The sequence below is a fragment of the Homalodisca vitripennis genome, chromosome 1 (genome assembly GCF_021130785.1).
Source record: "Homalodisca vitripennis isolate AUS2020 chromosome 1, UT_GWSS_2.1, whole genome shotgun sequence".
Classification (NCBI taxonomy): domain Eukaryota; kingdom Metazoa; phylum Arthropoda; class Insecta; order Hemiptera; family Cicadellidae; genus Homalodisca; species Homalodisca vitripennis.
This window is the reverse complement of record NC_060207.1, coordinates 149455711-149472254: the sequence shown is the minus strand read 5'-3', so window position 1 is coordinate 149472254 and position 16544 is coordinate 149455711. Positions and strand designations below refer to the sequence as shown.

The 16544-nt window shown below is 26.7% G+C and overlaps 1 protein-coding gene across 1 annotated transcript in view; it reads left to right on the top strand.

Annotated features, from left to right (window-relative positions):
* LOC124353611 (baculoviral IAP repeat-containing protein 6-like) overlaps positions 1–16544 on the top strand; it is a 183889-nt gene that overhangs the window by 73703 nt on the left and 93642 nt on the right. The window contains 3 exon segments of the mRNA XM_046803533.1: positions 10798–10958; positions 11923–12111; positions 15758–15972. Of these exon segments, the coding sequence (XP_046659489.1) occupies positions 10798–10958; positions 11923–12111; positions 15758–15972 (565 nt within the window).

The following is a 16544-nucleotide window of genomic DNA, read 5'->3' as shown; positions in this document are numbered from 1 at the left end:
CATCTGTATAACGCCCAACCCTGTAAAAAAAACCAAGAAAAACCAACAAATCTTTAATAGATAAAGGGCTTTCCCCTTACCAAAAACCCAGAGCCGGGTACATTATGGGGCCCCCAAAAAAAAACTCAAGTGCGTACGTTGCCTTAACAATTCCCTCTAAAAAAAACTATAACCACAAGCAGTGTGAAAAAACTTTAGAGATTTGTCATCTGGCTAAAGGAACCCAAAATTCCTTCCTGTTTAGGAAAGGGTACCCCCTTTCATTCCAATCCCGGTTTGGGGGAGCTCTCCATTGGGTGGGTTGGTCTTGTTTAAACAGGATCCTCCAAAATTCCGAAATCTGGGTGGTACCCACATCGTCCATATTGTCATTCTCAAAGTCTGAAATCAAAACTGGCTCTGGGTTTTACGCTTAGAACTTGGTTGTTGTACACCTGGGGGTCCCGGGGGGTTAGATCCATTTTGTCTTCACCTGCCACGCTACCAGCGATGGAACGAAGCTGGAGAAAATGGATTCAGGTCTATAGATAAATATTTCTCAAATTACAAGCCATAAAAATATTTTTGTAAGGCTCAAGACTCTTAACCCTGAATCTGGCATTGCCCGATATCGGATCTTTTAATGTGACTTATGTTTTATCGATATTATATCTAAAAAAGATATACTCAAAAGTATCATTATTGGTACTAGTCAAAAGATAAATGTTTGTTTTACGTAAATAATACATTTTTTCATACTTATTATTATAGATTTTATATATTAAAATATAAGTGGTTTCAAATATTTGGAAATTTTTAGAATCCTATGCACTTCTTGAAATTAAAATTTAAAAGTTAACAAATAAGTAATTATGTAAGTCACCCTAATAGGGATAGTGGAACCAAGGTGAAGGCTTTTAAATTAAACCAATACAATTGGAAATTTATTGAAAAATAGTTTGTCAAATTTAAAGTTGTTTTACATGCAACAAAACATATTATTATAGTTGTTCAAATGTGTTTCCCAAAATTTTAATTTTCTAAAATTTTAATCCTCTTACTAAATATAACTTAAGAAATTTTAAAGATAAGTAATACTTTATAAAAAAAATTTATAAAATTTTTTAATAAAAGATTTATCCTTTTAATATGTTTTTTAATCAATTTATTAGGCACAAAGGATCGGATTCAAAATGCTTTAGTAAAAGAAATTATTACAAATTAATTTGGGTTTTAACTTTTTTTATTCAATCTTCATTATAGTTTCAGTTTAATTATATATTTTTATTTTTTTATATAAATTTTTATAAATTTTTATTTTAAAATGTGTCCACAATATTTCTAATTTTTAAGGGCATAAATTTTATTATTTATATTTTATTTCAAAAATTATAGGCTATTAAAAATTGAAATTTCCAAGTTAAAGGAAAAAATTATTTGAGTGTTAAAAGGGAAATTATACTTCATCCGGGTTTGAAACTAAAAATTTTAGCAAAATTAAATATGCCAACGATCATAAAATTTTTAAGCTTAATTTCCTTCAAATTATATAAAATTTTAAAAAATTTATTTTAAAAAATAATTTTATTATTAAAAATTTTATTAATTTTAAAATAAAAAATTTTATAATTTAAATTTATGTTGTATTTTATTCACTTTGATTTATATTAAAATGAATTTAAATTTAAATTTTTTATTCATATGCTGAGTTTTAAAATATGAATATCCTTTCTATCATATTTTAACGTTATAAGAATTGAATGTTTTTGTTGTAATAATTATTTTAAACATTTATCAAAATATTTTGTATTTCGAAATTTAGTTCTTTATTGGAAAATATTTATTAATTGTTATTAATGATTTAATTTAACTTAATCATATTTATAATGTTATTGCTATCTAAATAATTTATTATATTTAAATTAAATTTATTTTAACAAAGCCTAGTTGGAGGAAATTTTATATTCTAAGTTTAAAGAAATTATCATTAATCCAATTCGTGATATTAACCATTATTTTGATTTAAAGACTGTTCATGTTAAAATTCTGTCATATTTAAAACATTATAAAATTATTACTATGTTTTAATACATTCTTTAAATTTATGAGTCGATGCAATTTTTTGTAAACATTAATTGTGTAGCTTTCAAAGTTCTTCTTACTTACTTTTAAAGTATAATTTATATAGTTTATCTTATGTATAAAAAACTTTTGTATTAATCTTCATAAAATTTTTAAATTAAAATTTTCAATTTATACAGTTATTTTATAAACAATTATAATAATTTTCTTTAATATATTATAAAAAAAAAGTTTGTAAATTTAAATTGCTAATACTTATTTAGTAAAAGAAAGTTAAACTAATTGCAGTATTAAGATTAATTTTACTAGTTAAAAATTTATGTAAAATTACTTTAAACGAATTATCAAATATTTTAGTAAGAAATAAAAACTTGATTTCTTAACTATTAAAGTTTTATACAAAAATGTTTACATTTCATAGTTGTATTCAGTTAAATAAATTCGAGCTATTACTTAAATAAAAAAAATTTCTATATATTGGTTTTATTATATATGTTAATTTGTATTCAATGATCTATTAGTAATAAATATGACTTGGAATATGAACTAAGTTAAATTCAATTTTAGTAATTAAAATATCCAGTGGAGTGTTAATTTTAAAACTTTTACTAATAATTTTGAATAAGTACTTTAGCAAATCATGTCAGTTAATACTAGCTTAGATATAACTGGAACGTTAATATCTAAAAATGAAACGTTTATTAATAAAGTTTGTTAGATGCTTATCAAAAAAATTAAATTTTTTGATAATTTAATTTTTAAGAAATAAAGAGTTTTATATTATTAATCTATAATTATTATTATTAATTTTAAATAAATAATAATTTAATTTTTATAAATTTAAAATAAATAATTCACATTTTTTATACTTGTTATTCTAGAATTTGCACAATGAAATTTAATTACAAAGTTCAAAAAACTAATAATTGAATAAATTTACTAAATAAATCATTATTTCCCAGTTGGTAGATGACCAAACCAATTTAGACACGTTAACAATCCGAATTATACACAGTCCTATCCAAAAATTTTGGATGGTAAAGTATAATCAATTTACTGAAATTTATTTAAAAATAAAGTGTTAGAAGTTTAAAATTTTTTAAATTTTTTTATTGCAAATAATTTGTTTAATAAATAATGATATTAATATTTTAAAAAATAAATTGTCATTTATTGATAAATGATTAATTTTAAATAAAAGTTATTTATCATTAAACAAGTTTCCATTAATTTTAACATAGTTTTTAATAACTATTTAATTAAATATTAATTATTATTTAACTATTAACTCAAAATTGATAATTTAAAATTTTGAACTTGAATAATACTGATTTTCATTTCACTAGTATTAAACCAAAATTTATTTTAAATGAAACAAGCTCAGTTTTACTTTAATAATTCATATACTCATTAATTATAAATTATTAAACTAATATTCATAAATATTAAAATATAAAGTTAATTTATTTTAAATTGAAATTATTTAAAAATCTGTAAACCGTTTTTAGTAACTTAAATTGAAATAATTTATTTAATATAAATTTAAATAAAAAAAATTTCGGAGCTTATTATAAACATATATATTTAAAAATAGAAACTTATTCTGTAACATGTTCTTTACTATAGATTAGAAATAAGGTTGACATGGACGAAGACAATTAAAAAAGTTTCTAAAACTAATCAATCTTAACCCATAACAATGTTAACAACAATAAATTAACATATTAATGAACTAATTCAAATCTTAACTTAAATGACATTGTATCTTCATGTATACTTAATCAACATTTTAAAGAAGCAAGAAAATCACGTTTGTTGCATAAAGTCTTACATTTGGCAAGAAATTGCCATGACTTCGAATATCACGTCATGCTTTTTCTAAAGTTTATTAACCAAATTATTTAGTAGTGAATTGTGAGTTTTGTGTAATCTTATGCAAAAAAATTATGAGATTTGACATTCTAATAATTATGATGTATATAGTTTATGTTTTCACTTAAATGAAAGCTAATTAAGTGTATACTTTAATCAATCGATACACTTTAAAGTGCTAGGATTAACAATATAACACATTTAATTCTATAATTCTCTATATAAAATATTATTAATAATTTTAGATATTTATTGTTTTATTATTATTCAATTGTGATGACATTTGTATAAACTTTAAATTATATATGTATTAATTAAATTTTTAAATTTTATATTGAAATACTTACAATTAATGCAGAAAGTTGTGTGTATTTAATATATACCTTGTTCGTAATTGAACTGGGTAAATCTTTTAAATGCAGATTAGTCAATAGTAATCTATATTATTATATATTTTTTTTAAAAAAAAATTCGTTTAGAAAAAGTTTTATAATGTTAGGTATTTCTTAAGAAAACTCTATTGAATCTAATTATATCTATAATATGTACTAATCTATACATTATTTTATAAAAAGATTAATCTTTTATATTTTAATTTAAAATCTATATATTGACATAAAGTAAATTTTTAATTCAAAATTTAACTTTTTTTTATCTATATATTAATAACAAATTTGTAAATATAAATATTTTTTTATAATAAATAAAAATAATTGTTTTTAAAATTCTAATATTTAAAATTAAAATGACAATGAGTTTAATATTGCTTAATAATTAAAGTATTTATACTTCAATTATTAATGCTAATTGATAAACATACTTGATTAATTATGATATCTAATAATGATGTATGTAACTAATAATATATAATTATAAATTTTTAATGAACATAAATGTCTAAAACAATTACTTGTGTGAAAGTCGGCCGGTCAGTTTTAATCTTGAGATAAAAGCTCTATGATTTCATGATCATTATTTCTCAAGAATGTTCACACTATATAACTACTTTTAATTTCTTAACAAATTTCCACTATCTTAAAAAAAGAATTACGAGTTTTAATTAGCTATATTGTTAAAATAAAATCTATATGATAATAATATTTATAATATTTGTATTTATAACTCTTTATAAATTATCAAATTAAATTCGGAATTTCTAACTATATAATTTAAATTAATTCAGTTTACAACTTACAGCAATTTTAGCAAGTATTCTCTATATGTATATTTAAAATTATTTCTAATTAATTATTGCCTGTATTTTCAATAATTAATATTTAATTTATTTACTTTATACTATTAAATATTATTTATATTTAAAAATGGAATTTATTATTGTTATTATTAACTTAACAAATGATATTTAGATAATATATGAATGATTATAATTTAATGCTTTTAATAACATTGAAATTGTAAAATTCTACATACCCTAAAATGATTAATAATACCATTGCATAAATTATGCAAGTAAAATTAAAATAATTTGTAGAATAGCAACTTAATTTCTTGATTACTTATTATGTCTCATTGCATGTTCCAGTTGAGCTGCAATTGTTAAATTTAAGTACATTACTGAGTCATATAACTAAATTTTAATTCTATCCAAATGGGCAACTTAAGATTTATATTGGTAAGTAATTAAAGGAAGCATTCAGGTCCAATTCTTTGCGTGTATCTTATATTTAGGTTTACACATGTCCTAATCATACTCTTAATTTAAGTTTTTATTACGATGTAATGAATACAAGTAATGTATATATCAGATCTGAAGTTGAAAAAATGCAGCAGATATATAGGATTCGATCTTTTTCATGTTTACATTTTACACAAGAGCATCATCATAATAAATTTCACTATTTCATCAAACCACTTAGTTCATATTAGGTAATGTTAATGTACATTCATATTTAACTAAAATGTTTATTAACTCAATTTTAATACTACAGGTTTTTACTTCATTATAAAGTAAACATAAGTTAGATTTTTTTTAAAATTATTAAAAAATACTACTAATTACTAAATCAGTGATTACAAATTTACTTATGTACAGTGAAATTGTAATATAAAAGTATAAATTTCAATAAGATTTCTACAACTTTGATTGTAAATCAAAATAATTGCAAAACGTGTTCAAATAGCAAAAATAATCTGTAGGTTAATGATACTAAAACAAATTATCGAGTCAATTTAAATGACTTGAAAAATCTTGAATAATAATTACTCGTCATTAAATTTAAATGATATTCCCCTTTTTTATTTATTTTATAGAGTTATAAATAAGTTTACGTGAAAACAATTATGCAAATAATCCTAACTTGTATTATAACTAGATGACTATTAAACTATTGGTAAGCAAACTCAGTTAACTCATGCCTATAATGCCAATGTTATGTACAAACAGCTCATATTTAAACCAATTACAGATTTCTAATTACGTACACTCTTAGCATAAGTACTAATGTTACTCAGCTACTTTAAAATTTATTTATTAGTATTTGCATAAAATAAAGATCTATAATTAGCGAATATAGTAAATTTTCTATACTTATTTAATTGAATTGCCGTTATTTTAAACATTATAGTTACATATATATATAACAATTCTTTTAACTTCAAGTCTAAGACTTATTATTTAAGAATATACAACATATTATGGATTCTAATTTTGTGGAATCATTATAACAAAATTAATTTAGATTCCAACTCTAAAAAGATATACAGGCGTTGATTTTGAGCTAACCAGTAGATAGACATGTCCCTGACAGATATAATTTCATGTAAGCTGAAACTTATGTATATTCTAATCACATTTTAAGTTAAATTAAATACTTTTGTTTAAAGTCAAATAGATCTGTAAGATTTCGTTTAATGAAACATTTCAACTAAGTCCACTTTAATTTTAACTGCACTTTCCTAATTAAAATTTTTATAACAATGAAATATGTTCATGTACAATCTTTGGATTTGAATTCAAAAAGGATACTCTGCAGAAAAAATGTCTATGCTTTTTATGTATTCCTTATAAGAACATAGACTGAGATCCTAGAATAGAAATTTTATTCAAGTTTAATGAATTTATGAAATTTATATGTTTACATTGTACATGAAATTTAATTAGCAACTGCTTTATGCATTGTCAAAACACCTCATTTTTGCCGTTCTTAAAATATTTAGAGTATTTGAATTTCTTATTGAAAATCTATTTCAATGATTACAAAGTCAAATTTATCAAACGATACATGTCTAAATTTCTTGTAGAATTAAAAAATTAATGGTGTACTAGTTGTACATTTACTTAGATTAATACATTACCAACTAATCGATTACAATTATTATCAAACATTCTAGAACACATCGTAATTTTTAAAACAAAGTAGAAACCTATTAATACAAGTGAACTCCATAGCAAAACTTCTCCAGTTTTAGTACTTGGTTTTAACAGTCTCAAACAGAAAAATTTATAAAAAACACCCTTTTATGTAAAAATAAATTCATTGATGTACTGCGTACTTGCTGTAGATAGAAAATCAAACATTAATACATTCTGTAAATTGTATTGATATTCATTCTTTACTATCATTTATAATTAATTCATTAACATTTAAAAATTACAACTTTACATTTATTTTTAATACACATTTTTTATAAAGATATTTGTTACATACAAATATTTTTAATTATTTATTTTATAATACCAATAAACTTATACTATGATGTTTTTATGAATACAAGCAAAGTGTTTTAGACTATTTACTATTTAGTCATAAAACTTTATATAATTTATCCAGTCTGTAAATTTTTTACAGTTATAAACGTTATCTTGAAACAGAGACATCCAAAGTTATCTATATTGTAATTGAGTGACTCTTAAATCGTTATTTGTTTAAATCTATTTTTATGTTATGATAAACACATGTAGAGAATCGAAATCTTTTTAATTAGTTTCTTATATCACTGACAATATATAAGATGTTAACTATACAATTTACATCATTCTGAGATTCTAGCTTGAACATGCCATTATTACATTTTACGAAACAATTTATTTGGATGTCAATATCGTTGTGTAAAAAGTAATGCCTAATTATTTTTGGGATGACCTTATTGTTGCCTTCAGATTAAATAACACTCAAATTTAATTTTTGAAGCATATATAAAAAATTAGAAATTTATAACTTTACATAATAAGACACTTTTGTTATTTTTGATCTTTTAAACTCCATTATCATGACAGAATATTTCAATGTTTATTGTTCCAAAAAACTTGCTACACATATCATTTTGTCATTTTTAAGAAACTGTTGTGAAATATTACAAAGTTTTAAAAGTAATTCTAATTCTAAAGAGTTTGTCTTTCTTAAAAATCAAAATACATTTACTATACGACAATTAGTAAGTATAGATTTTATAGCTGTAATGTTGTTTCATCATATGACTTAACATCTTGTTCAATAGGAATGATACACACCAGATTACTTTATATAATTCTCCAGAACTATGAATATCGAATAAAATAGGTACCTACACACATGCATTGTTTATTATTTGCTCGGTTCATAATCTGTTTGATTAAATATATATTATAGTTATATTCATGAGCTATTGTCTAAGAAAATATTTTGTTTAGTATATTAACATCGTTACAGAAAATTTTTATGTATTTGAATAAAACTTTCCATACGATCATATAATAAATTGTTAATAAAAAATTTTCCTTTTTTGTGAACAATTAATGATACATTTTTATTGTTAAAAAATTTAATTATACAGATTAAACACAAATGAAATTTTATAATATTATTATTGCTAAAAATGTTTACAATTTTCAGTAGTGACAATATAAAAGGGGAATTTATATGATTGATCCCCTTTCTTATTTTATTTCTTAGACTAACAAGATCATAATGTTCAACGTTTAGTCAGAAATAATATATATATATCGAATTATATTAAAAACTCTAAGATGTTTTACTGACAATACATATGTTAAATATATACTTAAATACATGAATAAAAAATATTATTCTTTTATTATACAAATGCTAATCAAATTCCAATATCCCATAACTGTTGGGCTAGTAAATCAAAATTTCCTGAAGTTTAATGTTTACTATTAAATAATACCTACATTAATGACAGATTGTTTGGGATTTACTGGTTGATTTAACAAATTGTAAAAATTTTACCATTTATTTATAAACAATTATGTTTTTTGTTCAAATTTCTAAAATAACTATGTCAATCTAAATTTTTGGAATTACCGTAAATTAACTATTTTATCGATTTAAACTGTAGTTGTAATCATTTGTTTATTTGAAATTTCTATTTATCATGATTATTGTTGTAACCTAAAATTTTTTTGAATGTATCCTTATAAACAAATTTTTATTCAAATTATAAATTTTTGTACTATTTAAAGGATTAGTTAAAAATTGTTTAATATTCTTGATTTTTATAAACGTACTAAAACAAATATTATCCTTATTAAACAGAAAATGTTTTTTTTTATGTAGCTAGTGAACGTTTGTTATTATGTCACAAAACAATTTTTTTTTTTTTTTTTTTTTTTTTTTTTGTAAAATATGTACGAGGGGGTACCCAAAAGTAACTATTTTAATGTTGAATACAGCTTACAAAGATGATGCTATGGGGAAAACTCAGGTCTACGAGTGGTTTGCTCGATTTAAAAATGGCGACATGTCGATTGAAGACAAACCTCGTTCTGGACGTCCATCAACTTCTCGAACGGACGAAAATGTTGAGAAAATTCGTGAACTTGTGCTCACCGACCGTCGACAGACAATTGAGGAACTATCAGAGAGTAGTGGGTTAACTTGGAGCTCGGTTCAGCGAATTTTAACAGGAGATTTAGGACTGAAAAGGGTTGCTGCCAAATTTGTTCCTCGACTTCTGACTGACCATCAAAAGGCACATCGAGTTGAAACTTGCCGCCTTCTGAACGAACATCTCGAAAATGATCCCGATTTTCTGGAAAAGGTAATTACTGGTGATGAGTCATGGTGCTATGGTTATGACCCAGAAACGAAGCAACAGTCAAGCCAATGGAAGTCGCCATCTTCACCTTGTCCAAAAAAATGTCGGCAAGTCAAATCAAACATCAAAACCATGTTGATTTGCTTTTTTGATGCTAAAGGCATTGTTCATTCTGAGTTTGTTCCTCCAGGTCAGACTGTCAACCAAACATTTTATTTGGAGATTTTAAGAAGATTGCGCAACAGTGTTCACCAGAAAAGACCCGATTTGTGGCAGACTGGAGACTGGTTCTTCCACCACGACAACGCACCGGCACACACAGCCATCTGAGTTAGGCAGTTTTTAGCCAAAAACGGCATGGTTCCGCTGCCCCACGCACCTTACTCGCCTGACCTCGCTCCATGCGACTTTTTTTTATTTCCACACATGAAAAGAGGCTTGAAAGGTCAACGATTTGACAGCGTTGAAGAGGTTAAGAAAAAAACGAAGCTCGAGCTTGCAGCCATTTCTAAAGATGACTACAAAAAATGTTTTGATCAATGGAAATACCGTTGGGACAAGTGTATTAGTTGTAATGGAGATTATTTTGAAGGAGATAAGGTCGTATTGTAAAAAATTTGATAATATATAATTTTTATAAAATAATTCCGGTTTTTTTTTGGTACCCCCTCGTATTCTGTGCTCTAAGTATTAATCCTTGTAAATTTTGACTAGTGGCAGCATACTTTACAGTCAAATATTGAATTTGCGTGGTTATAAAATGAATAGATTAGGGTAACTGTGATTTAAAACTACTGAATTCCCAAGTGACTATTGCCTGATGTTGACTCAGAACCAGCTGGGAGTGCTGAATGCTCTGTTTGAAAGACATTCAATGTCGTTACTCCTTGGCCTGCTCCAAGCTTCAGGACCTGTTATCCCCTCTGCTGACTGCTGAGATAGCTAACGTCTCACACATGCACCACTGTCTGCGGCGCACTTCAGAGATGCTCAAACCCACAACACTAAAGATTACCACAGCCTATCAGGTAACAATCTTATTCACTAAATAACTGGATTTGTATAAAATAAATTAATTTTCAAATCTAATCTATGTTTTATGTGTGTTGAACAACAACTAAGGATTTTTTTGAGTTAATTAGGCCCATGAATATTGAGTTATTGATTATGTATTCTTATAAGTCAAGCGGACTATTAGTTTTTATAAGTTAAAAAAACTTTTAACTTTACAATGTAGATAAGTCATATTATTGACATTACCACATTTGTAAAATGCTATCCAAATAAATCAATAAATGTTATTTTACATCATTAAACTTTTTAAAGGTCAAAATAAAACTTAAAGTTTTGTAATAATACTAGTTGTAAAGTGATTTTCTTTCCAGTTAAGTTTTAAGATTGGGATATATTTTGGTATAGAAAATGTATCCATATATTCTTTATAGACTGAATAAAACTATCATAGTCACACAGTAATCACTTTGAAGGTCAATAACTTTTTAAGACCTTTAATTATCTCTTAATAAAGTTGTGATAAATGTAAATAAAAAAATGTTATTCTTGGTTTTTAGTACATCCATTTTATTCTTTAAAAGAATTTTTGACTGTGGAACTGTTAGTTTGTATAGATATAACCTATTTAGTTTAACAATTAGGTTTTAAATGTTAATCTCATATGTTTTTTATTCATACAGACTATATTTTTAAATTTACCAATGTTATATAATTCTGTTATTTAATTTTTGATTCTGCGCTTTACTTGTTATTTATTTATTTTAATATACCTGTTTGAATATTTTGTTATATTTCTGTTATTTATTTATTTATCTTTTAAAGTAATATTTAAATTGTGGTGTGACTGTTTGGCAACTTTGTGTTTTGGGTCAAAGATTTCTTATCTGTACTTCTGCTAGTTTTTATATTTTATACATGACTTGTGTCGATGTTTGTGTAAGCTTTATAGCAATAAACCTATTGTTATTGTTATTGCAGGAATGTGTGACATATCAACATCAACTGAACAGTGTGCGAAGTGTAATGAGGCGACTGGGTGCTCACAAAGAAACCACTGACCCAAAGAACAATCTCTCATTAGCATGCACTGACAAGCTCAGGGTTCTGGGTGAGAACCTCCTAGACCTGCTACTTTACTTGGCCTATGATGTTGGCTTTGTACCAAAGGTAATATAATCCTAACTTTTATATATTTATTGTTTGTTTACTGGTATTTTTTTAAGACATGAAAAGTTGAGTTTTTTAGTTATTAGTTCCAGGATTAAAATGTTAAAAATACTCAAATCTAATAATTTATAGTTTTATAATTTAAAATTTAGATTAGTGATAATATAAACTAAATTGCATAATAATAGTTGTAAAAAAGTTTGCACACATTTCTGAGTGTAAAAACAAGATTTAATTGTATTAATTTATGTCTAATTAAAAATCAAAAATCCCAACCTAATATTTTATTCCATTAAATTTGAATTATTTTCTAAAGATATTCTAAAATAAAATAACATGTTGATGTTATTGTATTATTAGTTGTAATTGATATCTTATTTTACCTTTTGAACTACAAACATTGATTTCAGTAACATTTGATTCTGTTACATTTTATTTCTTTCATTTAGGGTAAGTTACAAAGTAAATTATTCATAAGTATCACAAAGATACAATTTTATTTTAACAACTTCGATTCAGCCAACAGATGTGTCAAGTCGTTGCAGTCGTAGAAACTGTTCCAATGATTTTTTGTCAGTCTTAGGTTGGTTTTAGTTAACAGCTCCATTTGAATGAAACACCATATTCAATTAGTTGTGTGTTTAATTGCGACATCAGTGGTTGAAATTCTGTAAATTTTACAAATTTGAGAAATTAAAATACTTCTGTTTTACCTTTCTTTAATTTTAATTTTTGTTTAATTTTCACAATATAAATCGAATATGGGGAATGAAAAAATTCAATATAGTTGGATTAAGATCAAAATTAAACAGGGTGACCACCTGACTGGGAAAACTGGGAATCAGGGAATAAGCTGGGAATTTAACAGACCGGGGAGAAAACCGGGAATAAGTCGGAAATCTTTCTGAGAACCGGGAAAATTTCAAAGACAATTTTTCCACGTCCAAGAATTGATAAAATCAAGATATAATGTGACAGCTCCTTGAATCAAGAACTGATTAATCTCCAAACATTGATCGCCTAATCAAAAAGAACTAAACCTTATAAGCAACTGGTGTTATGGGGAAGGTCTACGGATCAACCCATCTAAAACAAATATGATAACCTTTACCAGAAAAAGAAAGTTCCAGCTTACACAACCTGTCCTGGAGGGAATCAGCATATTCCAATCAAAAGAAGTGAAATACCTGGGTTTAATCCTGGATGAGAAGCTCACTTGGAACTCCCATATTGAAAACAGAATATCCAAAGCGACAATGGCCCTTGGGGTCTGTAAGAGACTTTTTGGATTTAAATGGGGACTGAAAACCAGAATGATATATTGGATTTACAAAACCATAATAAAACCAATGGTCACATATGCTGCCTTAATGTGGTGACCGAAAGTAGAACAAACAACAGCTGCTAAAAGGCTACAGAGTCTTCAAAGGCTAGCTTGCTTAAGCATCATGAGAGTGATGAGCTCCTGCCCAACACTACCAATTGAAGTGGTCCTAGGATACAATCGTCTAGGGCAGGAGGTGATGAGAACAGCCACTCTAAGTGTAATGAAGCTTCTAGGAACAAAGGTAATAAATGCTACTGCCTTACTTAGAAGGCCACATGAAGATATTGTAGGAATTTCCTGAGGCTGAAATGCTAACCAATGTGTCAGATGTAATGGTTAAGAAATACTCCTTTGACAACCCATATACGGTCTCTATCGAAAGTAGGGAGAAATGGATTAAAAAGGAGGCCTACCCTACAAAAGGAGTCCTGAAGTTCTACACAGATGGTTCACGCCTCGATTCTAGGGCAGGATATGGAATACACTGACCAGGAGTTGACATGGCTGTCTGTGCCCCTAGGAAGTGCCACGGTTTTTCAGGTGGAGGTCATGGCAATAGACTCCAAAGGATTAAAATACTTAATACTCTGACAGTCAGGCTGCACTAAAGGCACTTGATACCTGTTCGTTTGATTCAAAACCAGTCTGGGAATGTAAGAATGCTCTAGCTGGGCTGGCAACAAATAACAGGGTAACACTCGGTAGGGACCGGGTCATGAAGGCATTCTCATGGTAATGAAAAAGCAGACCCTCGCCAAAAAGGGAGCGGAATCCATAATGGTGGGGCCGGAGCCAGGTTGCGGGATAGTCTTCTCCAACAGTAAAGCTCTGGTCAAAGATTGGGAAAAGAGGATAAGAAACATTAATTGGAGTAGAGCGTCAGGATTAAGACCATCCAAAATGTTTATCTCTCCTTACGTTAAAGGGTAGGCTCTCTTAAAGCTCTCTTAGATCAGAATAAGGAGGATATAAGACTAGTATTAGGAATGTTGATAGGACATGGCCCCCTAAGGAAAGATCTTATGAGGGTATGTTATGTTGGTACATCAAAAGACACAGAGATATAAACTAAGGAGCTTAAAATTGGTGATAGCGATAAATCGTCACTGAATTTCTCACATATCGCTAGCGACAAAATTTGCTAGAGCATCGCAGTTTTGGGCCCTTTTTTTGTAAATACAGTTGTTGATGACTAACCGTCACTGTTGTACTCGGAGTAAGGGTTAAATACAGTATTAAAGTTGTTTGAAAATAGAAGTTGAGTTGGAAATTTTCAACCGGGAAAACTGGAGAAAACCCAGGTATTTGAAAAGATGCTTTGACTGGTCGCCCTGTTACATTTTTTTTAATAATAAATACAGAACCAAATTTTACTTTTATAACCCTCCATCTGTTAGACGACTAGGCTTAAGATGCTCCCTAGACCAGTTGTCTCCAAAATACATCCCAGTTTCTGTTTTTGTTTTTTGTTGTAATATTTAGTTCGGCCAGTTATGTCTTTGTCAAAAAATAGAAACATTAAAAGTGAGTGCTGCATGTTTAATGAGTGGAGTTGTTTACTACTTTGTCGTTGAAAACAAGAACATTGGTTTTTTTAACAAAAAATTATCTGTGTTAAAAGAGTATTATATTCACAGGTATTATGGAACAATACATTATATAAGCAAATATGCTCAAATTAATAGGCCAGTTCCTGTGGTGTCTTTAGTCACATATTTAAAATTTAACAAAAATACTTTCTTTCATAATTTTTTCTTTAAGATCACCTAAATATACAAAAACATTCAAAACTTGACAAATTCATGAAGAATCAAATGGTCACAGCTATAAAATAAGACATAAACATGTCATAAAACCTGTACAGCATAGCCTAACTTTGTTTGAATGTTCACCTCTGTACATGGGGCCGAAAGTGTAAAAGTTGCTTATACATACATATATAATTATTAGAGCAGTATGTTTAAATTGTTGTTTTATTTATTGTTTGTATTTGAATATTTTAATTTAATGTTCTATTATATTGTTCAGCCCAACAAACAAAATTATTAAATACATAGCCCTTAATATAATTTATTATTTTTTAGTGTATAATTTTTGAACTGTTGTTGCATTTATTACATTTATTGTTATTTCATTTTAATCTATATTTTAATATAGTTTTGTCTTCTAAGTTTCATGACAAATCATCTGTCTTAAAATTATGATGTAATGTGATGCTTAAGAATAAGTAAATAAATAAATAAAATCTATTCTCAATAATTTAATAATTCTAAGGATATGTGGAATTGACATCTGCATTACTGATCCTTGTATTTGCAGACTGCACTTTACTCCCTGTATCAAAAATTCGACCAGCCATTGTGTGAGCAGTTGTTTAACTGGCTGTGTGTGGCTGAGGATACACGGATGCAGCTCTCTGCCTGCACGCTGCTGGTGCGGATGTGTGGACTGCAGCCATGGTGGGGCGATTTCCTAGTCTCCACTCTCACCTCCCTCTACAGCTCCCGCCAGACTAATATCTTCCCCCAAGACAGGTACTGACCTGGAAATATTCACATTAACCTCTTTATGCCGATTCCCCATATATAGACATTCAAAAAGTGATCGAATGGTGCCAACTTCTCTATATACTTTAGTAATGCTCTGGAAAACTGTTGTCATTATATTAATTTTTTCCATAATTTTAATACGTAAAAGAATTATAGGTTACCTTTTATACTACCTAATTTGTTGAATTATAATGTAATGCATTACTTTTGTTATATATAAATTTTTAAAAGAATTTCATTTTGCAGAATTTAATTTACATACTCAGTGTATAGATTGAAAAATCTTGCACTTCAGATGCATCTCAGGTGCCTTTTGTACGTTTTAAATACTTGCGACCATAAGGTTCCAAAGTTTCAATTTTTATCTTCTGAGAGTATTTTTGATTATTTAAAAACAGTCGATTACTAAAATACATGTGATGCTCAGTCATTTATTCTTAATCCATTAACCCTCCGGCTGATAATAAGAAACTCCCAGAATGATAAGCTAGAATTTGCCCGTGTGTAGCATATTTTTAAGAAATTTACTAAAAATGTTTAATAAATTAAAAGTTATA